Here is a 25,011-nt window from a genome sequence, read left to right as displayed (position 1 = left end):
GCGGGACCCACTGGGCTCCTCACCTCCAGGCTGCCGCGTGGCAGAGCAGGGCATGATCCGTAACCGGAGTGATTGCGGTTTGCTGCCAAAATCAGGCCGTCCATCAGCAAGCAACCTGGGCAGCCCCAGAGGTGCGGCAGAGGAGGCCGATACCTGCAAATCCCACCTTGCAGAGAAGCTCCTGGCATCACCAGGAGGCTCCTCTACAGCTGGGCCTGCGCGTGGTCTACGCTTGGTCACCAGAAATCAGAGACACACCCCCTCCTCTGGCCGTTGAACAAGGGCAAGGGTCTAATGAGGGCACGCAGAATCCATCAGAGGTATCTAAGGAGGGTGCTGGATGGACACGCACCCTGACTGACCACCATGGTCACGGTCCAAATTGGTCAGCCTAATTGGCGTAATTAAAGTCCACGTGGGATAGCAATACTCCGCTGAGAGTCCTGTTCTCCCTCTGTTTTCTTCCCAGATCTGTTTCAGCACCCTGGTTTTATCCTACAGGGAATCAGATTTATTTGGGGCTGTCCCTTGCCGGCACAGGCACGTGTCGTGGTGCGCGGACCACGTGTGCTTTCGCTGGAGCGGCGTGAAAAGCTTTATTACACAAACCGAGCTGGGAAGCCTCCTTTGCCGCGCTGGCAGAAATGCAAAGTTCACCTTTTAGTAGATCGCTTCCCTTTTTCCTTCTGTTTTTTTTTATCACCTTTGGGCACAGCTACGTGCCCACCACACCCGTGCAAGGAAGGGACGGGCCGGTTGGGGGGCGGGTCCTGGTGCTGGATCACCCCTCGCCGGGGCGCCCACCGTCCTCACCTGTCCGGGGCCAGCTGAGCCTCTCCTACAGCCTCCTCAAGGGGAGACTCACGAAGGTCCCCGACCCGTGGGATGGGGATGTCGCTGAAAGGTCGTGGCAGGAAATTCTTACTTAAAAATAAAAAACCAACACAACAACCCACTCATGGAAAATGAACCCGGGAAAGCCGACCCGCAGAGCCACGACAACGGCTGCAGGGCTCCGCGGCGGTGGAAAGGGTTGTTTGGAGATTTCCGATTTTTTCCACGGGCAGGGGAAGGCTGGAGCTCCCTTCTGCCGAGGGCTGCTCTGCCGAAGGATCGCTGAACTGCCGCGCGCCGTAATGTGTTATGACATAGATCAGCTGTTGTGTTCCAGTCTCAAAGGAAACCTTGTGGAATCTCTTTCCTTCGCCTGTATTAAATTATCTGCAAATGTTGTCCTTTAAACACAAACTCAAGGCCCTTTCGCTGGAACGTTAAGCGTGGATCACGGGAACGGTGAAATCTCTTTAAAGCTATTGTTTCTTTGGGTGTTTGGTTTCCCTTTAGTTTTATAACAAAGTAAATTAATAAACGAAGGGTTAGGAGAATTGTTACTATAGCAATCCCCATGGTAACATAAAAAATGCCACAAACACTCATCTTCAGACTGCGGCTCCTGGGAGAGCGCGACTCGGAGTGAAGCGCAGGGATGGCTCTTCATCTCGGCCGTACTAAATTTAGCAGAATTTCAGTTGTCTTTCCAATTGCACTCAGGAGAAGTTATTGCTCTCAAATAAAGTGGAATATCTTGAATCTCTGCAGATGTCTCAAGAAAAAAAAAAAAAACAACCCGTCTTCTTGAGGACGTTGCTTTGGAAAGCGTTCCTGATCCAGCTTTGCCATGAGGGTGCTGCTCTTTCCAGTGAGGAACCGGTGTTGTCCTTGGGCACCCGTGGTGACTCTCCACGGAGTTTGCACAACCCCTCTGCTGGGAAACGGCCCAGCAAAGGCCAGCACGCGGCATCGCACTGGCGCTGGAGAAGGTACTGGAGCTATTCAAGTCTTCCTGTAGGCCCCCCCCACTAAACAAAACCACGACAGTCGGCCTTCAAAAGGCGGAGGAAGGAGCAAAAACAGGGCCCAGGTTTTGACCACAGGATGAAATAAGACACCTGAAAGAGTACTCAGCCTAAAAACTAATGACAATAGTTATTCGGGCTAAATCCTGACGTTTTCCTCTGAAAATATCTTCTTGCTTCAGGAGAGCTGCCCAGTGAATCAAACACCCCCAGTTTGCGTGGGATGGAGCGATGGTTTCACGCCTCTGGTCGTCCTGCCGTGGCCCTCGTGCATTGTTCTGCAAGAGGCGCGCGCCAAACCGGGCACGGGGAAGAGCAGACGCGTTTCCACGGAGCTCGGCCAGCTCCGTGCTCCTGCAAACCGGCAGCGGCCGACTATTTCTGAAGCAGCAAAGCAGTTCAGGCCTCGCCGGGCACTTCCAACTGAAATTCCGCAAGTCGTTACGCGAACCTGCCTTATCCAGTGCTGAGAGCCGGCCTGGCAGCTGCTTTTGGGGGTCGTGTGGGGAATCCTGGGGTGAGCGACCCCGAAGCGGGCGGCTGAACCCGCGGCCGGGTCAACACCACCTTTCGGGGCTCCCTCCCTCTCCATTAACGTCTTCAGAGCCAGGCTTGCCAAGCTCTGCTTCGCCTCGCAGGTGCACGGCACAGCCCTGTAAGGATGAAACCCTGGTATTTCTGCCACCAGGACCTATTTTTAGATTTCTCCAGCAAAGCGTGACGGGTTCAGCCAGCACTGAGCAAGGGAAGGGCAGGGAGAAGAATCCGGAAAAACTGTTAGAAAGGAGCCTGGAGCAAAAAAGTCCGAAGTGTCGGTCCCGGCGGCCCAGGAGCACTCAAGGCGCTCCCCAAAAAAACGCAGCAAAATTTACTCTTCATGCAGCACCTCCAAGTTTCCCTGTGGAGAAGCTGAGGCCCTTCAACGGGGATTGGAACTTTTGGAGCCGGGCTACGAAAATGCAACTTGGTTCCTGCACCCGGGGAGAAAACCCACGGCGCTTCCACTTCCCACCCATAAATTTTTAAAGTAAAGTGCTGCCGGCGTGCTGCTCGGATGCAAGGCCGCGGGGGTTCAACGTCGCGGGTAATGCCGCGTCGCAGCGAGGTAGACGTGGCGAACGAAAGGAATAAAATGAGCAGTGGTGACCCCGCGCACGGAAGCGTGGAGGGGTGAGGCCGAGGGCTTTCTTTCCAGCTCTGCAGCTGAAGCGTTCAAAGAGTGAAGCGAAGAGCGAGCTGCGAGGGTCAGCCCTGGATAACAGCCACGTTCTGTGTCTCCGCATCCGTTCAGGGAGAAATCTGGCTCTTAATCAGGGCTGACAATTAGGCCGTACAGTTAATATTTTTACAGCTGTTTTATTAATAACACATACAGAGCATCCAGCCAGGATTTGTTGGAGACACCTCAGGAAAATGAACGATGTAAATAACAGATGGATGCAGAAGATTCTTACAAACAGCCATAAAGATATTCCCATCTTGTTTAGGAGGAATTTAAATAGACAGATTGTAGATAAACAGGCAAACCGAAAAGAGGAGAGAGCGGGAACGGGCATCGCTAAAGCGCAAAAGCGGCTGGGCAGCCCGCGGGGCCCTCGGGACCCCGGTGCCCGCAGGGGTGCGGACGCACCCAGGGCGGAGCGGCCGGCGAGAGCTCCTGGAGAGCACGCGGCCACGGGACGAGAGCACTGGAGACCACTCCGACAGCCTTATAGGGGCCAACAACAAAAAAATCCACAGGCAAAATAGGTATTTCAAGAGCTTCTTTAAAATAACTGTAAACTCTGAAGCTTCAAGGCAGAGAAGTATCACTCAAAGATTAAAACCAGGGAAATATCATTTCCCTCCTTGGAGTTTTGCAGAGCAGCGCTGCGTAACTGCTTCCAGCACCTTCTGATGCTCGTGCGCCCGTTGATGAGAGTCATAGAATCATAGGAGCTTTAAGGTTGGACGAGACCTCCAAGATCAAGTCCAACCATCAACCCAACGCCACCACGCCCACTAAACCGTGTCCTGCAGTGCCACGTCTGCACGTTCTTTGAACGCCTCCAGGGATGGTGACCACTGCCCTGGGCAGCCCAGGTCGGCATTGGCGATGGCCGGAGATGGACGGCAGGACACCGCTCTCCCTGCAGTGCGGGCAGCATCGCCTGTTTTGTTAAGTTTTTCTCACCGGTCTTTGCAAGGCAGAGCATTTTCTCAGAGACACGGCCTCCGGAGCCCTGGGATTAGATGAGAATTTCCGCTCTTATCTCCGGATAAGGGAAGTTTCCAGCTCTTGGCTTGCGGGGAGAGGCTGGAAAGCACGCAGCGTTGTCCTCAACAACAGGTAAACAACCGCTGCATGAGCTCAGCCCTGAAAAATACTGCTCCGAGTTTGGGAAAAAATCCAGAGCAAGCAAGTGCCAAAAGAACCGCTGAAGGTACAAACACCCTGGAAGAAGCGGAATATCGGGCGATGCTTTGTTTACTGAGCATATCGTTTCTACGAAGAGCTGGACGGGGTCAGAGGCGAGGGATAGCGATTGTTTTGTTGTATTAACTTAACCTCGTATCTGACACGGGATTAAATATTAAATATTTGTTTTCAATATTTGTGCCAAGAAAAGGCCTTAGCTGGGCTGCCTCTCACCAATGAGGGGGATTCAGAGGCACCTCCAACTTGAGGTTACCCACACGGGCCTGCCGCAGATGATGTGAGACCTGGGGGCTGCCTAAGTGGAAGAATTAATGACAGTTTGCCCGATTTTCTGACTTCCAGCAGTTTTACGGTCATTTGGGTCAGAATCTAAAGCGCTGTCGCCCGTTGCGCTGGGGCGAACGTGTGTATCCTCCACCAAAAGCCGTGCCTGCAGCTGGGGAGCCGCGTTGCGCTCTGATTCTTAACACTGATTGTTCAAATTGGAAGTGGAAATACATCTCTTTCTGCTTCGTGTTCTCTCTGCTGCCCACAGCACCGTGAAAACCGTGGTAGCATCCACACGGTCCAGGCTAAATCAGAGAGCAGCACACCAGACGCTGAGGGGCATCCTCATGCGGTAGCAGGCCGTGTGCTGGTTTTACGGCCCTGGCAGTACCGTCATTCAAAATCAATGGGGTGCTAAACGCTACCGTAGGCCTTAGGTGGGCTTGTGCCCCGTGCGGCCTAGCTTCTGCATGTAACGGCTTAAACAATATTGGCCAGCTTGGTAATGGTTTGATCAGACGTATAGAAATATTTAAGAGATGTTTATGTAACACGTACGTGTGTATACGTGCACACACAGTGGAGATACGTATGGATAATGACAACGGAATGCCACGATGAGCGCTCAGCGTGGCCTAAGGAGTGACGCGGCTCGGATCAGCCCTTCTGGTGGCAGCGCGCCCTCTCCCAGCGCGGCCATGGCCGCCCCGGCCCTCCGCGGCTGCAAACCAGGAGTCGGGGTGAACCGCACCTCGCGCCCGCGTGCCGTGGGGAGCAGCGTCCCTGCGCTGCTTCCACATCCTGAAATTCCCAGGTGCACGTGCACCGTGTTCTCACCCGAGCACGCGTTCAGCGGAGAAACGTCGCTCTAAATAGCCGTGAAGGCAGCCGAGTACGGCAAAATACGCAAAGCGAACATATTCAGGAGTTCTAAAAACCAAACTGTGATAAATATCAGCATAACAAGCCGCGTTTGGGAACACACCGCTCTCCCAGAGGAGGCCGCCTGACTATCAGTGCCTTTGGAAAGGCGCTTTCTCCAGGGCTCTGCACCGAGAGCAGGGTACGATAAACACGAGCGCCTTTTCCCAGCCCGCTCATCTACAGGCATCTAAATTAAGAGATTGTGTTATCAGCGATAAAAGTTCATGGAGGGTTCGTTTCAGTTGGTTTGAAGGTTTTTAAGGAGAAGAATAAACAAACAGCAATTAGCACCATATTTAACATCTCTGACGTCTTGCGCAGCCTATTGCGATGGCGGGTGGAGGAATCTCTGCTGTGTTTCAGCGCAGCGTTACGCATCAGCCCGGAGGAACTCGCCGCCGCGACAAGGCTACGCCCCCGGAGATGTTGGTGGGACAGCAGAGGCCACCAGACCAAAATGTTCAATGCCGGCGATGTAATTAAATTTTGTTACCTTTAAGCAACCGGCACAGACACTTTCTGAACTTCATCGCAGGCCCTTGCCCGGTACGGCCGGCAGAGACGGGGCCGTACGACGGAGCGCGCGCCAGCAGTCACTCCGTTAGACGCGTAACGGGATAATCAGGCGTTCCAGCGGAGATAGTTAACGGATAAGAAGTAGAGGCAGAGAGTCTATTGCGCTTAGCTTACTGACGTGCAGAGCTCTACAGTACAGACGTCTTTAGACATAAATTTAACAATTATTATTGTGTTGCCCTTTTCCGAGAAAGGGTAAAGGAGATTTGTAGGAGCACTTAACGCATGTAAATCCCCACCTCTTTAAACCAAAGCGGTGTGTTAAATGGGTCCATAAATATCATAAGTATTCTGTCCTTTTAGAAATCATACCTTTTTTTTCCCTCTCCTTTCAATGCAATTAAACCCGTGCCTTATTATAACACAACTCTTGGGAGCCAGGCATTTACCAAACTCCAAACAGGTGTTTCTTGAGAAAGACAATGATCTTCGGTGGGTTAAACCTAAGTTGAAGTCAAAGGCAAAAGGCAGCCTGCGTAGCGCACGGTCCCGAATCCCAATTTGGCTGCGGCTTTGCCGAAAAGAAGATCAGATCTCATTCAGCCACATCTCTTACCTGCATGCAAGAGCTGCCATGTCCAATGTCAGGCTTCCCAGGCCTTTTATTGCAACCGCGGTACGTATTTCCTTCTCTTCCGTGGTTTCTGACGTGCTAAGGGACACCACCGCGCTTTACTGGTAGGAAAAGAATAAAGTTTTCAGTGGGTTCGTGGCCAATTAAACAGCATTGCGTTCACCGACAGGTCAGCTGGCGCCCCAGGGCGGAGGACACCGCACAGCATCCCTGCCCAGGAGAGCTGCCGCGTCTCTCCATCCCAGACCATCCACCTGGGGAAGAGGCCAACTGTTCTCGGTGCTGGTGAGCTCCCAGCGAGCCCCCGGCCCACGCGCTGCAGGAGAAGCCCTCGTGGGCCATTTCCATTCCGTGCGCCGCGGTTTGTTTCTCTAGCTGGTCCTTGCAGAACACCTTCCGCACATCTGTGATGACTGAAAGGCGCCTAATGTATAATTTATATGTTGCGATTACTGCACAAAGCCCCAGTTGTCGATTAATGAGGTTGGACGGTACTGAAATCCCCTGTTCTGGAGTTCAAATTCACTCGCTGGCCTGCTCCTTTTATGATTCCTGTCATAACTCCGTGGCGTTGCCTCACTGCCAATTTAACTTCACTTTTACCAGTACGACGGATAAGGAAAAATGAAAATCACATTTGGCACTTTTAATCAGATAATTATTTTTAAGAAACTAGCAGGAATGCTAAATACATTTTCCAGTTTTTTCCATCTGTTCCGGCTGACGTGCAAGACTGGTACTCTAATAACAAGGCAGATCTCATGAGCGTGCCTCGTAATGAATATTTCAGGGTTTTTCCTGCGCCGAGATATATGTGTGGTATCTGTTTGCAGGACATCTGGCTGCAACATGCGCCTCGTTAAGTTACACCTGTAAATCTGAGGCCAACGTCTAAACCTGTAAAGGTACAAATAAAAGAGTTCCACGAAGGGGATTATTAACGGTGCCAGGTGCCGGCGGTGCGGGCGCTGCGGCCCGCTCTGGCGTGGGCAAGGCACCGGGTAATTGCCCCGGCTTCAGCAGCCCTGGTGCAGCGTGTCAGGAAACAGGGCCGGCGTTAATGGCTGCTAAAGCGCTTATGTACAAAATGTGTTTTCTCTGCAGCCCTAAACACGCTTTACCCAACCGCACTCCGGGAAAACAGTGAACTTCGCGCGATTCTGTAACATTTAACTTCGCTCGCACAAGCGAACTAAGCCGCACGTTGTATAAACCAGCTTGAGCGTTTGGTTAAGGTTCAAAGCCAGCCCAAAGACTCGTTATTCTGGGTGAAAAATTCACTTGCTGTTTTTCCCCTTGGCATGTTCTGTTCTTGGCCAAACTGAGTCAACACATGACGCAATCGAGCAAAGAGCAAATGCCGGTGTGGGAGTCTTCACAGCCCCCGAGCGCCGGCAAGGAGGGGAATTTTCCTCTCTCTTTGAGTGACTTTCTCACAGCTTTTCCAACACGAGCTGTAAGCCAGAGCGGGACAGACGGCCAGGCGAAAAGTCAAGGAAAAAGGTCACATGCAGCAACACACGTTGGGTTTAGAGCCAGCCCAAACAGGGGGCATCGCCGTGTGCAAACGACAAACCCAAGGAGGGAAGCAGCTCCCCTCCTGTTGATGGTGGCACCTTGAGGTTGAAGGCACCAGCTCTTGCTGAGAGCTGGGCGCTTCAGCCCGCTGCCTTCTTCGGGAATGTCACCCTCTGCCTGCCCGCGGGAAGGTCAATCTCAACACAAACAAAGAGCGACTTCCCCTAGTTATCAGGGAAACTCTCCTGAGATGGCCGCACGTCGGGGGGTGGAGGGTGCCTTTGCTGTTTGCTCCATTGAACGACGGAGCCAGGAAAAAGGGGTTTGGACGGGCAGCACCCGCCTTTTGGTGGGGGCTCCGGGTGGTACGGCAGACAAATGGGTGTACGCCGCGTCTCATCTCTCTGTTGCCGTCCACCACCCGGCACAAAAGGGTTTTTCCCAGAGGGTGGGTGATGGATTTCACAGGTCCCTGCATCTCCCAGGCCTGGCCTTCAGGAGGCCAGGCTCAGATAAGCGTTGGAAATGGCTGGATTTTGGAAAGTTTTTCAATTTGCTTTTCCACCGGCAAGAGGAGTAAGCGCGACAAACTGGACTTGGAAGGGGGAACGTCTCCTGTTTAATTTTGCAGTTGCTATAGTGATTGATTAAATTAAAAAAAACAAACCCCACAATGTGTAAATTCAAAATCCTAATGGTACTGACAACAATCTAGATGTGGCTGGAACAGTGAGTCACACTCCAGATTATGTGTCTCAAATAAGGTTTTAATTTAAATTTAACAAGGCAATTATTGTACAGTATGTTAATTCAGCGTCATTTGATTAACAAAAACGTGTTGCTTGAGCTTTAACACCTCTGGTATTTAGGTAGATCCATACCTACGGCGTAGTTAAACCTCTCTGGCGTGCGTGGCGCTAATAATTAACATACAATGAGCACGCGTGTAAATGCACCTTTCTAGGTTCGTTAAGACAGCTGGTGGATATTTGTTAGACGGCCGGTGATTATTAAGAGCAAAGATTGTACGTAGAGGTCCGAAAACCACGTAGTGAATGAGCTGCCCTCTGCATTTGTTTAATACGTAATGAAAACCCTAAACACCTCAGATCTGTCCAAAGTTAAGGTATTTTATTCGGAACATCTAATTTGAAGCCAGAATTTTTTTCTAACTGTTTCCTTTGGTCTCCGTCAGCAGATAGGGTAAGCTTCCACGGGAGACGTCTACATCCTCATCCCTGCTCGTAGCCTGATTTCCCGGCTTGCTGAAAAACACCAGAGCAGCAAAATGAGAGAGGTCCGAGTGTTCAGCCCCTTTGCGAAATCAGTGCCAGAGAAAACACCCAACCCAAAAATGTTTATTGTCAAAGGGAATAAACCTCCAGACACCCCTAAGAGGAATTCCAAAGAGGAAATTCCTCCAAGACCTGAGCCCAGTGCCGCTGTGACTCCGGGCCTAAACTCCCGAGGATGAAGTCCATCACCTTCACCACCGTGCAAGCTGGTGGTGGATCTTCTGGCCGTGCAGAGTGTTTGAGCTCTGGCAGTGGCACAGGGCAGCCTGAGATGGGTACCTCCCAGTCCAGTAGCCACCAGGAGAGCAGATCCCCAGGGGTGATGAGCATCACCAGTTCTGCTGTGGAACAAAAACTAACTTTCTACTGGGAAAGTGCTCTAGCCTGGCTGGGTTTAGTGGAGACAACAAATTTCCTGGATCCACAGTGTAGAACACCCCCACCACGCCTTGCCGTGCTTTTCTTTACAAAACTTTGAGCACCAAAACTTTGCACCAAGTAGAAAACTAAAAAAAAAAATATGGGGAAGCATAACAAAAATATTTAATTTAATACCAAGTTTTGTGCTGCAGAGATGACTGTACGGCATTGTTTTATTCATTTTCACATCTAATCCCATAAAAGCTTCTGTTTCTTAATATTGGAAGTTGCCAAGGAATGCAAGGCCCTCTTCCAGAAATTAGGTCAACACACAAAGTCTTGATAATGAGTTGCTGGTGACTCAGCTCTGAGACTTGGCGAGGGCGGGAGGAAGTTTTCCGCGCTGGCTCTGATCCTTCCTCCCTGCGAGATCCCAGGGGGTCACAAAAACCAGCTGCATCGACCCAAAGCCTGCGGGTTATCTGCGAGTCTCCATCTTCTCCCGTAAACTATTTAACACATACGGCAAACCACATGAGACGACGAGGAGCCATCGCAGAGCCCCGTGCCGTCGGGACACAGACGACATCCACGTCTCCATCTTCCGGACGCATACGAGGAGCACCACCTCAAAGCTGTCTCCGCGGCTGCTTGAGACAGACACCCAGATGAAAAACGGGGCCATTCCCTCACAAACCCTCACAGATAGGGATGATTTCACGGCAAGCAGAATGTTGTGGAGAACGAAGCAGCACCGCGACACGATACCGGGCCACGTCTCCCGTTACGGAGCAGCACCAACCCAACGCGCGCTCCATCCCGAAGCCCAGCCACATTTCTCTGGAGGCTGTAGGTACCAAAGGGGACCGGCTCTGTGCTCTCCCCCACCTCTGAGACCATTTTGCTCCGGTGCAAGGAGCCCGAACGGCCTCCGAGAGGGACCCGCCGGACGAGGGACTGCCAGGGTGCCAACTGGACAGGCAAGAGGCAAAACCAAGAAGGAAATCCTGCACACAAACACATCCTCACCGCTCCACAGCTACAAACCAGCTCCCGACGTTGACAAGTTGAGGTGCGAAGGGACCCCTGGGGCCCGGCCCCATCTCCTGCTGCAAGCAGAGCCCTGGAGCCCGGTATCCCTGCCCTGCCAAGCCCAGCCGTGAGCGTCAGCGTGTCATAATTTAGTTTAAGCACGAGCTACTTTTAAACCACTAATTGATTTTAGGTCGCTTTGGATGGATATTTATCTGTAAAGAAACCACACCGCCTTTTAAATCTCTCTTCCCAAGCCCGCCCACAAATATGGTTGATTACCGAATCCCAGGCTTCAACTTTCAAAACAAGTCTCAAAACCGATGGACTTTGGGGTTTTTTTTTTCCCCTCTTTCTAGAAAAAGGGAAGCGAGCTAAAAACGTGCGGGCGGGAACGGCTTGCAGCGCCAGCGCCGAGTGCTGCAGTTGTTTTCCTATGAATATAGATTACATTTTTTTTTCCGTAGCGAGTAAACAGATGCATAAAGATGCATTATTTCATAAGCATAAAAAAACCTGCTGCAAGTATAGTGCTTTTAATTTGTTTTTATGATTACTTGTAATTAATTAGCATCAAAAGTAAATTATCAACATAGCTAAAAACTGAAATTGTACCAGCCAACGCAGGAATGATTTCGCCGGTTTATCTTTATACCAAGGTGGAAAAAAAAGAAATTATCTTTTCTTTTTTTTTTTTTTTTTAACTATGCTTAAATTAAAGCATCAAAAGCTAGTGGCAGCACAGCCTAAAAATGTACAAAAAGAGAAATAATATTCTATAATTACAAGCTGTGCCGAGAGCATGCCACGCACATAAATATTTAAGGCAGCTCCAACAAGTTTGGCTTATTATTGAAGCTGGGTTTCAAAAAGAATTTTTAGAAATCATGTTTACACTTTATAGAGCAATTTATGAGGTCACCGCTCATGCACCTCATCAAAAACCTCAACCTTCGACTGAAAGCCATAAAACGGAGGCATTTTGACAGGATCTGGAGACTTTTAACAAGTTCTCGCGGCTCAGCTGGGCGGCCCTCCCCTCCCCTCCCCGAGATAAACGGCGGAGCTCTTTGTGCTCTGGTCAACCCAAACCAAACCGACGGGTTCCAAAACGCCGCGACGTTCCTGACCCCCATCCGTTTCCCTTGACATTTACTGCCCCGTCTCGCGCTGCTGACAGACGGTTTACACAATCCTTCGGAGAAAGGACGCGGACGTGAAAAGAAAGGAGGTGGCTGTTTTGGGAGGGGAGCCTGCGTCTGCAAGGAGCGCCCGTCCCGCTCACAGGAATGCATCTGATCTTCAGCGCTCGCCCAGCGGCCCCAGCTATCCCAGCTAACTGGGAGGAGAGGGGAGAGAAAAAATAAAGAGAGGAACCACGGGTGTGTTCTCCCGCTCGCACAGCAGCTCTGAGGAAGCGCGTTGCTTGTCCGCGCAAAACAAGTCAAGTTAAGAAGTTTTTGGTAGACGTTGTGCACCGTGGAAGAAGCACGGGAGTCCACCATGGATGGTCGTCCAGTTAAAGTAACATTACTTGTGCCCTGCAGTGCTTCGATGCTTATTGACCTTGCAACAACAAGCTGGCTGTTTCAGAGGAACGATGTGGGTGATGGCACACCAGCTTGGGGCAGAGACCTTCTCTCGGGGCCCATCTCCCAGTGGCTGGGTCTTGCCCAAGAAAACCACAGGATTGCTTTGGTCAGGCACTGGAGCAGGCTGCCCAGGGCAGCGGTGGAGTCACCATCCCTGGAGGCGTTCAAAGAACGTGCAGACATGGCACTGCAGGACACGGTTTAGTGGGCATGGTGGTGTTGGGTTGATGGTTGGACTTTGTGATCTTGGAGGTCTCTTCCAACCTTAAAGATTCTGTGATTCTGTGCTGTTCGGGCAACCTGGTATTACATCAAGTATCCTACGATCTCCAGGGAAAATAATACTGCAGATATTTCCACCCCACAGCTTGCAGACCGTTGGGGCATTGCCAACATGAGGAGCTGCAGCTTGGTTGCACACCTGGGAGCATGCGCAGCTCGGGGATGGGCTCTGATCAGCATGGGCAAAGAAATGATGCCCAGGATGGGACCAACACCTTCTGACACCAACAATATTCTTTACGTCACCATTCGTACCTGTCATTTTAAACCCTGGTTGTTCTTCCCCTCGTAGACCACCAGTTTCTCTTCTGGCAGGTCAGAGGTGAAGCCTGAGGAAGGTGCCTCCAGCTCTGCTCCTCGGCAGAACAAACTTGTGTAGCCTGTTGTGCCCTTCACACGTGGGCGTGAGTCACGCATGCCACGCTCAGTGACTTTCCAAGAGCCCTCAAGACCAGCAATCCGTGTTCTGCACGTGGGAACTGCCACAGCCTCAGGTGGCGGGCAGCTCTCCCGGTGCTCCCGTCACGCGTGACCCTCTGCGGACACGTTGGCCAGGCTGGCCAAAGCAGCGTGCACGAGTTCCTGTGACTTAGGCTAGGAAAGGAGGTCCTCCACCAAAGGTTGGCTGAAACCTCACATGGGAGTCTTCAAACAGAGCCTGGGGTATGAACGCTGTTTCACGAGGATGGGCAGACCACCAAGGCCTCGAGGTGGGTGCTGTGCAGTCCGATAATGCTCTTCGTCTTCCAAAACCAGCAAATTCTTGGGAAAAAGAAGTCGCTGTCGGAGGTGCATCTGTATCTCTGTTTGTGTTTCTGCGAGTGCGTCTCCAGCATTTCTCATCTTGGAGCCTTCCTGTGAGCCACAGAGGCTGCTCACCCTCTCTCCAACGAGAGCGGCGCCCGACGAGCTCTTTTCAAACACCGCTTTTACCATTAAATGCCAAATCTGGAGCTCCGTGCACTCCCTCGTCCTCATTAGTTATTAATGAAGCAACATATTTGTTCAAAATTTATGATTGTTGATTTGCTCCCATCACCGTATGAAATATTAACACGGCAATTGTACTCGCGACCATTTTGCAGGCATTAGACGGCGGATTTGCATATTCATGCCTGCTCATAAATGTTTAAGGAGACAGCGCAGAAAGCATGTGAGCTGTCAGCGAGCCAGTAAAAAGGCATATTTACAGCGTTAATAAGCGTTGGAGTTTATAGGACAAACCGGCGAGGAACAAATTAAACGAATTTCGGTTCGCCTGTTGCAACAAACCGCCGTAGCTTGTTCTCCTCTTCTTTTTGCTAAGCTGAGTAAACTTCAAACCCGCCTGCGAAATCCTCCGTCGAGCAGCTCATAACGCAGCTGAGACGCCTCGCTGCCTCTGCGGGGCTCTGGCTTTTCGCGGCTGCGTGCTGCCGCGCCGCAGCACACCAGGCCTCTCCACCACGGCCCGCGCGTGGCGGAACGTGGGCGAACACAGCGGACGTGGTTCCAACGTAAAACCGGTGGTGCCCAACCTGCCCGTCGCTCACAAAAATCTCGAGAAACGGCGTCGTTTCGGGTCAGCTTCAACCCGAAGAAGTTATTTCTCCGTGTAAGGTGCGTTAGGCGCGCAGCGGTACGTTAGCGGGGCTCAGAGCCCGCGCGCGTGCAGCGAGGGGCGCGCACGGTGGGGTTTGCGATGTGCTGCGCTAGGAAACGTGTGAATACGCAAACCTGATGAGGAAAATGTAAATTTTGGGAACTGAGGCAGCTACTTTGCTGACCTGATTGAAGTTTTGAAGGCGTTAGGGGTCACAGGGAAAACCAGTAATTATTTACAATAGTTATATTTACACCAAAATGCGAGATTAGTTTTATTAAATAACATTTTCGTGTCCCTTAACTTTTTTTTTAAAGCAGGACAGTGATTCATTGGCAAGACAACAAAACTTCCTTTTCTGCTTACTGGATTTTTTCCCCTCTGCAGCGCATAAATCACATTTTGTGTGAAGTGTGCATCCTTGCTTTGAACGAGCCACGTTTTACTAGCGCAGCCAAGTCAGTTATTTTAATCTCTGGTACTTTATAATAAATGCTTTTTATTGATTTTTATTGTCCGCGGCCATGCATTGAATAAACTAGGTACAGGAGCAGCTGAGAGAAAAAGGCTGAAGGAGAAAACGCGATCAGCATGTTTGGAAGCTGAAGGTGAAAACACGATGGTTAGCACTTTCTTTGGTCAGCCGCTGCCCGGGGGCTCCGTGAAAAGGAGCGACCGCGAGGTACCTGTTATTCTTTCCTCTTAAAGCCCCAGAACTGGAACGATTCTTCACGAAGGCCAAATACGACGCATTGAGGGAGTATTTCTTTGAAATCCATTTTTTTTTAAAAAAAAAAGGCAAGATTTGCCTTGAAAGCCAAAGGTTCAGCTTGTGCTTTGCCTTCCCGCAGTGACATTTCCCGCTGGGAAGGAGCTAAGGCTGGTTTCTCATCCCCGCCTTGGCTGCCACGTGAAACTGGGTCCACCTCCCATCGTAAGGGACACTGGGGAGCCAGCAAGAACATGGGCGTCGCGTGGAGCCACCCGTCGGGGCCCCCCCATCCCACGCGGCGGAAGCAGTGCATCCTCCTCCATCCTCACCAACCTGCTTCACAAGCCCTGTCCCCTTCTGTCCGGGGATAATTAACCATAATTATTTACGCTTTTCATACACAAATAACTGGGGGCTTGGCCATATTGCTTCTCCCAACCTAAACCCAGAGAGGCCGAGCCTGAAGTGCCGGCGGCAGAGCGACGCCGTTCGTGATTTCCCCCGTCCCCTCTCCGCAGATGACCTACGGGAGCGATTTACCGCGGAGCTGCCGGAGTTCCAGCGCTTCCTCAGCTCCTCGGGCTGAGGCGAGCGGATTTCGTCGGGGTGTTATAACGATGACCTGCTCCACCGAGTAGCAAACACGGTACAGGCGGATACACCGAGCTCAGCGTGACTCTCGGCTGCCACAGAACCTGCCTGAGTAGGAAAAAACGCTGTGCCCTTGTCGCACAGCTCCTGCTGCGCTCTGGAAAGACGGGCATCCATCGATTTCTGCGCAGTGTGATTCGCACTGCCTCTCCGCAACAGCATGCTTCACGCCCTCAAATAACCTGGCAAAATCCATGACTTTTCCTGCTGCGTTAGCCGTAAAATGTGTTACTACTCCAGGTAATACGCCGCGTAGTACACAATTACCTGAAGTGCCTTACAATGCATTAATTGCTGCCTGATTTAAACATTCCCATTCAGTAACCAGCTATATCGTTGTGCCAAATTACGAGTCAATAATCTGACTGCGAAGAGGGAACGGAGACCGCTTCGTTAAGGGAACCGGACCATGGCGAAGCGGAAGAGTGAGCCGGCGCTGTCACCGATGCTGGGCTGCGCGTACACGGGTTCACGTGGCAGAGGCGAGCGGGGAAGCAGGAGCTATAACCGCTCCCACGTTTGGCACGCAGAATTATAATCGCAAAGACCTAACAGAGGATGAACCCAGGGCAAGGCTTAGCTCCTCACAGGGCTTCTTCTGCCCTCGCTGAGAGCCCGGGGTGGCTTTCAGGAGTAGGTGGATTTTCCAGGATGCCGGCTGCCACAGTTACTGAACGCCACCAGGTAAACCTCCAGCTTCCTTCTTGCTTCAAACGTAGGTTATTTTCCATGAGAAGTCTCCAAAAAAAGAACCTACAAGTTAGATAGCTCCTACGTAAAGAATTCCTCTCTTCTTTGGGACACTGTAGGTCTGATGGAGGAGGTACAAGAGCTTCTGTTGGGAAAAAGTCCCTGGCCAGCTCTTTCCAGTCGATCCTGCAGCGGTGCAAGCATCAGGCTGCTCGTGGGGTGAGCGTTAGGGAACGTACCAACGGGCCAAGAGCACATCCCTGCCAGCGGGGGGGGAGATGGGATGGGATGGCAAGTCACAGGCTGCTCTGGAGAGAGAAGGGTGGGAAGAAATCATCAGGGATGGCTCCAGAACGCCAACCATCAAACTGACGGCAATGATGACGGATGGAGCCACTGACCAGGTAAGCTGTTCACAACCTGTGCGAGAGAGAGGAGCCAGGACTAGAAAAGGATTAAAACTGTGCCCCGGCATGTCCGTGCTCCAGACCTTCAACCTTGCTGAACAGTACCCGAGTTGCTGGGTTGCTGCCTCAGTAGCAGGATGGCAGCATTTTGGGGGCTACCAGCACACGTGGCCCGTCCCAGTTCAGCGCTGATGCACGGCCTCCCCGTAACTCCAGCTGCGAGCCTCCCCTCCGACAGACCTCTGGTAAACTGCCACTTGTGCTGATTTCGTAACGCAGATTAAGACTGACTGAGGACCTTGGGCACAACCATTAAAGCATTCACTTGTGAAACCCAACTGGATTAAAAATAAAGTTTCCCCTGGAGAAAAATTTCACCGTCAAACAGCAGAGCAGAGGAAACTGCAGACCTCTGGCCCTTCTCCTCTCCGACATTTCTACCCTCTTTTCGTTCGTGCTTACACCCCCAAGCCCTGCCTAACCTCTGCAAGCGGTCCCGGGTGGGGTGCAAGGTGCCCGCGGTGGGACAAAGCCCCATCTTACGGCAGCGTGAATACCGTGCAACACCACGCGCACATCCTGGCAGCACCCGGACCAAATCCTGGCCGTTTTGAGGTCACCAGCAAATTTTCCATTTACTTCAGCAGGGACAGGATTTTGCCCGAGGTGACTGCAGATGTTCAGAGAGATGCCCCAAGGCCCTGCAGATCACCACGGCTTCACTTACTACCTTTCGCGTTTCCTTCTGCCTCGCTGCCCTCCGCCGCAGCCCGTGTTTCTCCCAGCCCCAACCGCCTCGAAGAAATAGTTCACGGGTGGCCAACCCCTGGCTCTTGCGCCACGGCCAGGCCGCAGTACGTCTGACGGCAGCTCTCATGTCAAAGCCATAATGAGGTGGTCCGTGCACAGAAGCTGCTGATTAATCCCAGCAAGGATCCACTGAGGACGTCGGTGGGTACGGGCGAGCATGGGTGGAAGTGGTTGTGCCACAGCCTGATGCCATCGCACGACACGCAGAGCTTCTCCTCTCCCCCCGAGCTGCTGGCACCCTCCATCCGTGCCGGGAGAGCCTCGGCGCTTTGGGTCTGGGAGGATTGTGTCTGGCGGCTGTTTTGGCATGAGGATCAAAGGGAGGGAGCCTGGTACCCCCGAGCTAACAGACGTTTCCAAGGAGTTGGGCTGGATCGCTGGTGAGGTGGCTGCGTTGCGTGCGATGGTGGTCTCTGCTTCACACAAACGCAGCAGGGCTGAGTCTCTGGTGCTGCCCGCTTGGCTGTTTTGACCAATCATAAATTTATACCGAACCAAAGAAGATTTCATGAAGAGAGGAGTCAGTGTGGAGCTGTGCCAAGCAGGAGCGTAAAGCAGATGGGTTATTCTGTATTGGCCAGGTTAATAGCTCTGTAAGAGGGACGCTTGGCGCTGTTTTTGTCCACCTACCACAGCATTTTCCATACCTGTATGGTTAAAGAGCTCAAATCCCATTTTCAAAAGCACCTTGGGAATCAAAATCATTCTAATCCAAACCCAAATCTCTTTATTTATTTTCTTCTTGTTTCGGAAAAACTGCAGAGGTGAGAATTTAGGATGCTCTAGAAAGACAAAAATGTGTGGTGAGTAAAGAATTTGCTAACCAAAGCTTTATTTTTTTATATTTTCTAGCTAGATCTGTGCTGGGTTTATGACCTGCAAAACCAGATCATAAAGCTTTTCTTCCAATAGAGAAGTCCAACAGCTCATGCAGAAGAACATTTCTTCTTCCAGGAACTTCTGTCACAGTTGCGTACGGAGTTTCACACATCGAGACAAACTTGTCTCTCCTCTCTCCTGTCATCCCCTTTCGTCCCTCGATGGCGAAGCGTTCTGCCTTAGGTGTATCCCCAGCGTTCATTGGCACCGGCTCTGAACCCCGGGCTGCTTCGGGCTGCTCACGGCGCTACGCGTTGCAGAGACGTGGGCGCGGACCGCGGCTGGCATCCTTGCTTGAGTCCCTCTCTTCACGCAGTTCTCCCGGCCGCCGCGGCCTTGTCGATACTGCTTTAACCACACGCCGTTAGTCAGCGCGCGGAGCTGCGTCCCTCCCTTCAGGGAGAAATATTTTTGCAATAAAGCTCTTTTCGCTGAAACGTGAACGTGAGGGTTTAAAAATAATGCCTGGTGCTTGTGTTTCGATCGCACGCTGATAAAATGGCTCTTTCAGAAACAGCCACAATGCGACGGAGCCCGAAATGACCGGAGCCGTTTCTGACGAGGCTGTTACACGTGTAAATAAATTGTCAGAGAGAGCTGCTCGCCAGAAATTCTTCACATCCAGACAGTAACTTTCTAAAGCCAAAATAACCAGTAGGTATTAATCAGTAGTTGAGGTCTGCAAATATTTGCTCGTTTCCATAGCGATCGGTAAGCCCACAGACAAAAAAAATACCTTTTCCCACATATGTTATCATCACTTCCTAATAATATAATCAGAAAACCATTTCTCCGGCAAGGCTGAGAGCAGAATAAACACCGTTAATTAACAGATTTATAAACTAGTGGAGGAGGAGGTGGCAAATGAGGAATTGAGTGTAAAATGCACACACGAGCAGAAGATGACGGTTTAGGCCTTTCTCATTTCTCGAGGAAACTTAAGAAACTCTTAATTATCTCACAAAATACTCTCTGCCTTTTTCTAAAAATAAAACCTCTGACAACTGTTCAAACCACGCCGCGCTCTCACCCACAAAACACACGTTTCAGTAAAAATATAAAGCCACGGCTGCGAAGTGTCAGGGTAATTTATTTGAAGTAGAGAAGTGAGACTTTTGGCACGGCTCTCGAAAGCAGCCGAGAGGTTTGTCTCCCAAGGAGGGATGCCGCCGCGCGGCTTGTCTGGAGCGCCGGGGAACGCGGCGCGTTCGGAAGGAGTGACATTTGGCCAGCTAGTAAATTAGTAATGTCGTTTGCACAGCGCATACGGGATCGCACGCCGGAACAACAGTTGTCTTAAATAATCAGGCCTGTGAGCAACGGGCTCCCGGTTACAAGGCCGCTTACGTTTCCCAGCACAGCCAGTTGCACCGTTGGATTGGGTTTTTTTGGTTTTTCTGTTCCTTTAGGCACGCACGCAGAAACATGTACATGCCTGTGTTCGTGCGGGGCAAGTGTAGAAACTGGAAAGCAATTAAAAAATGGCAAGGAAGACATTTCATTTAGCGTGCCGCCTGACGATCGCTAATTGAATGCAGGCTGAAAATAAATCTCAGCCCCAGGAAAAATCCTCTGAGAGCTGATGGCTGAATGATGCCCAACGTGCACCTTTTCCAAACCTGGCCCGGGAGCTGCGGTGACCCAGCCAAACTCAGGTGTCAGAATAAAAGAAATCAAGGATTTTCAAAGAGCAGTTACCAAGACTGGAAGTCCAGGCCACTCAGAGTTTCGTACCGGAGAATTAGAAATGGAGCATCCAAACTCAAAGTCAGTTTTGGAAATAAGTCTGGCTTTGTTCATTCCTCGTTTAACAATTCTAAATCCAAAGCTAAGTTATTAAAGGATAAATCGACTTTTGTCTACAAAGGCAAAGGGTAGTAGGAAAGTTTGAAGAATCGCTTTGTTTTCTGGTGACCAGCAGGACCCAGAGGATCCAGCTGTCGGAGTGTCCGGGGATAAAAGCACATACTGCTGCTGGGGCTGATGCAAACGATGCTGTAAACGAGACATGCGTTTGGCACAATATCTATGGTTCGTAAGCCCAGCGTGTGCTGATCTTCACGTTCTCATGGCGCTTCGTCTTCAGCAGGTCAGGTCCAGTGCACTTATCATAGTGCTGGACTTCTCTTAGGAGACTTTTGAGGAGTTTCTCATTGGACACAGCAATAGGCTACCAAGTCACGTAAACAGCAATTAAAAATGAAGGGGTAAGTCTCAGCCAAAATAATAATCTTTTTTCTTTTTTTAATATTGTTGACATTCCTAATGCAGACCTGAGAAAGAAAGTATTTCCACACACTCCTACTGATGGAAGCTCAAATCAGATACTGATGGTTTAGTTTTCAGTTTCTCCAAGTCCTCTCCATCTTTGGGAGGATGGAGCGTGTTTTTGAGACACAGGACAAATGTTAGGCAGCATTATTCAGACAAAGAAGACCCAGATCAGATGGATTTTTTTAAAAATGAAGACAGTATCTACACAACTGGACCTCCAAACGTCTATTCGTTGTGCCTTGTTACCCCAGCATCTCGGGGGAGTCCTCTGAAGGCATGGAGAACACTTGAGAATGAATACGTTGTTGTTGGCGAGATGATATCCCTGAAATAGACGTGGAAATGAGAAATAGTGGAGAACTATTTTGTCATTCTGGAGTCATTTCCACCAATGAAGAGAATTTTCACAAGCCGATGAATTCAGGGAGTCCCCTTGATGATACCCACCGAACAATGGATGCAAATCCCCTTCTCCTCGTCTCCTCACTGCACAGGGCCAAGGTCTACCTGATAACAAACATCACTAGCCCATTGTGCCATTTACTGTGTGCTGCCTTTTGTGTGAGTAGAAAGCCTGGATGTGAAATGAATCGGTCTCCAAAGAACAAAGGCATAACACTGGTTTTAAAAAACAAGGAATTGGTTCAAGATGTAAAAACACAACTTGAAAATGTACTTGATAAAGCTGCTGAAAAAGAAAAATCAACAGAAAAAGCTGTTTGGAAAGAGGCTACTGACTTTAGCAGAAATCACTCCATCTGAAAATACGTCATGTATTTTAGAGGGTTTTTTAGAAATAAATTTAAAAATCCAACTGATAAAATCTAGCTTTTTTTTTTTCCAAGGAAGAGATAAAGAATAGGCATCACAACATTCAGAGGTACCCTCAACTTTCGAAAACGTGAATTTTTAAAAACTGTTTCCAACTGCATTTCAACAGCAGCCCAGCCCAGCCCAGCCAGCTGAGTGGGCACGCCACCTCATGAACAAGAACGTCTCACCTCAGGCTGCTCTTCCAGAGACCTTGGGGTGCCTCACTAGTGCAGACACCAATACCGTTGTCCGGCCAAAGAATCATAGAATCATAGAATCATAGAATAGTTAGAGTTGGAAGGGACCTTCAACGGTCATCTAGTCCAACCCCCCTGCAAGGAGCAGGGACAGAAGAAGGCAAAGAGTTTACACAACCGATGAATGACAGACATGAAGAGACAAGCAGATGCTGCCCCCTTGGTCGTACTGTCTTCCCCCTGAAATATTCCACAGAATAAGAGGATGTCGTAGCCAGTCTGGTACCCTGCAAGAGCCTCAGTGAAGATCACCACCTCGTTGTGCTAGGCACGGTGGGAAGGCAAAGGAAGGCACCATAATTTCATCCAAATCCCTTTGCTTAAGTAGCCAGAAGATTAAATAAACTGACATGGCAAGACATCAGTTAAATGCCAAGCCCCGAACCTCACGTCACCCCCGAGCCACGGAGCCCACAGCCCTTGCGTTAGGAGAACCGGGTGACAGCCGGAACAGCCTGAGGCCCTGCAGGAACCTGACGCTCATGGCCATCAGCAGCGAGGGCGGCTCAGGCCTCCTCTTCGCAGCCTTTTGAAGAGGAGGAACATGCAAACCCTTCCTGCTTCCCTGGTGAACAGACACCTAGGCTTAGGATTTTCAGAATAAATTTTAGAATCTTGGCCACGCGTTTCACAGTCCGAAAGGAGGCGGGGAGCGTTGATGTCCCCTCGTAGCCGCACGCCCGTGGCAGCTGGCGAGCTAGCGGCAGCCCCTGGTGATTAATAACATATTACCATCTGTAAAAGGAATGGAACATATATATACGGGCTGCAACATCTAGCAATCTCCGACAACATCTGAGTAATGTTGATTTTGTTTAGATGACAACCTCATTATGGCGCATAATTGCGAAGCAATCTCCTAGTAAACACTGGGTTAAAAACTACTGGAAGATTCTTGTTCCTCTCGTTATTAATTAGCATGTGTCCACTCTGCCAGATCCAGAGCCCAAACTTCATTTGTTATGTTCAGCCAAATGCATGAATAGCTTTTGAGTAATTATTTTCCAACATCATCTAATACCTCTCTGCACATCAATTAAAAATCCTCTTAACAAGGAACTGCATTTTGTTTGAGATCAAATGCCTAGTCCAAAGCTGTATCAATCATGTAGAGCTAATTAGTGGGTCTGCTTTATATCATTTGTTTTACTTTATTATTCTATTATACACTTCCTAATGAAACCAATTGAACAATTTTTAAATCTTTGTTCAATTAATTGAAGGCTTAAAGGCCAGCTACCTAGGCAGGCTTTTTCTGCTTTAAAAAGCACGCATGTAAAGAAGAAAAAAATCCCTGCATGTTTTATATCTGTTTGGTTTGTGTGGTAAATGCTCCACAGCTGGTTTTTTTAAAAGTTTATCACCACTTTTATATTGCTTGCAAAGAACTCGCGGCTCTCCAGACCCTTGAAGCCCTTTGTTCCCAGCCAGGCAATGTTGAAGAGAAGGGCTGGACCAACGGGAGAAGGGTCTGTGGGAGCCGATCCCGCGACCGGGGCCGCCAGGTCCCCTAGATTACCAACAGACGCTGACGTTCTCTAAACCAGTTTCGTGGTGTTCTCCCTCACTGCAAAAAGAAGTTTTGAAACGGATGGTCAGGGTAAATACTAAAAATCACCTTTTAATTCCTTGAAATTAGAAAAACAGCGGATCAAACGTTATGTGAGGCTCCAAACAGTTAATACCATCTCATTTCTCAAAGCCAGCGTGGTTACGCCTCCATGTTTCAATGTATGAGTGGATAGATGCGCTCGTTTCATTTCAGATAATAAGAAGTGGGGTTATAAAAATTCTTAAAACACCTTTATTTGCTATCCCAGTTCTTGGCACAGCACCGCAGGTGCATAGAGTAGGTCCCTCTCTGATGTGCCGTGCCTGACCACGCTCCGTTCCAACAAGCATCCTTTGACCCAGGTCCCTACACATAGGGGCGTAGGGGGTTGGAAGAGACCTCCAAGATCAAGTCCAACCATCAACCCAACACCACCACGCCCACTAAACCATGTCCTGCGGTGCCACGTCTAGATGTTCTTTGAACGCCTCCAGGGATGGTGACCCCACCACTGCCCTGGGCAGCCTGCTCCAGTGCCCGACCACTCTTCCAACCTAACCCACCCCTGACACAACTTGAGGCCATTTCCTCTTGTCCTATCACAAGTTATTTGGGAGAAGAGACCAACACCCCCCTCCCCACACCCTCCTGTCAGGCAGTTGTATAGAGCGATGAGGTCTTCTGCTGCTCTCAGGAACTGTAGGGTGGCTTCACACAGTAAACGTAACCAGATTTAATTTTTCATCACAGAGCCAAAACTAAAACCAATGACCCAACGTCGAACATCCGCTCACACACCAAACACCCACAGCATCCGCGTCCACAAGGTGTAGCAATATTTTTGCCACCAAACACTACTTTTACCCCTTCTATACCACTTTTAAATTGTCAAACTGCCTGCCTCCCAAAATATTTCTGAGGACACATCACGTGTCACAGAGCATATCTTAATTAACGCACAATCAGGGTAGTTAGTGCTGGTAAAGTAGAAGTAATTTTCTCCAGCTAGCTTGTCTAAGCGGTCCCCTACGCAGCAAGAGTGCACGCATTTCAGCTAAATAAAACTGACAAACCAGCAGATGCTTAGGGGCTTGCAGCAAACGGACCGGGTTTCCTTTTTCGTATGGGTAAGAAGGGTAAAACCAAGAATAACTTTCACGTGCCGTCAGATTGCTTTGGAGCAGTCAAGTAATATTATAGACACACTTGAGCAGAGGGAATTCAGATTTAGACCTCTAGAAATCTGGGTTGCAGAGCTGAAATTCTAGTGCTTTTTAACACACACAAAAAAATTCCTTGCGTTCATTATGGGCTGAATTTAAAGATACGTGCCTCTCCTACCTGCTTTTACACCCAGGCAACTTCCACTTCCCGCCTGCACACCCGCTCTGTCAGGAGGGTGAGGGGCTCAGGTGGACGTCGGACGTCATCGGTCTGGCTGCGCCCTTCGGCATAGACAGTGATCCCCGCTGCGGATAGCGATGTGCGGCTGAGGCCCAGCCGCGCCACGTCGCGCAGCCCAGCCTTCCCGGTGACAGAGAAGCAGGAGGACGCAGGTATCTCACGTGACGGCCTCAGCGACGGTTTGGACAGGCTGAACGTGTGACGAGCTCACGCGTGGACGGCGGGGATGGCAGAGCCGACACCGGGCACCGAAGGCTTTGCCAAGACTTGATGTCTGTAGCTAGC

At 50.3% G+C, this 25,011-nt stretch overlaps 1 protein-coding gene across 2 annotated transcripts in view; it reads right to left on the bottom strand.

Annotated features, from left to right (window-relative positions):
- Window positions 1-6,508: 6,508 nt before the first annotated feature.
- LOC147596522 (uncharacterized) overlaps window positions 6,509-25,011 on the bottom strand; it is a 38,556-nt gene continuing 20,053 nt past the window's right edge. Inside the window, exon 4 of one of the 2 annotated variants that reach the window (XM_086769768.1) lies at window positions 6,509-6,717. In XM_086769768.1, coding sequence (XP_086625894.1) covers window positions 6,715-6,717 — 3 coding nt within the window. In that variant the 3' untranslated portion in view covers window positions 6,509-6,714. Of the gene's footprint in view, window positions 6,718-8,880; window positions 9,400-25,011 lie in introns of those variants that run through there. The other variant, XM_086769766.1, reaches the window with a different exon arrangement.

The sequence above is a fragment of the Chlamydotis macqueenii genome, chromosome W (assembly GCF_036417535.1).
Source record: "Chlamydotis macqueenii isolate bChlMac1 chromosome W, bChlMac1.mat, whole genome shotgun sequence".
Lineage (NCBI taxonomy): Eukaryota > Metazoa > Chordata > Aves > Otidiformes > Otididae > Chlamydotis > Chlamydotis macqueenii.
The sequence above is the reverse complement of the archived record's forward strand: the minus strand, read 5'-3'. Positions and strand labels throughout refer to the sequence as shown.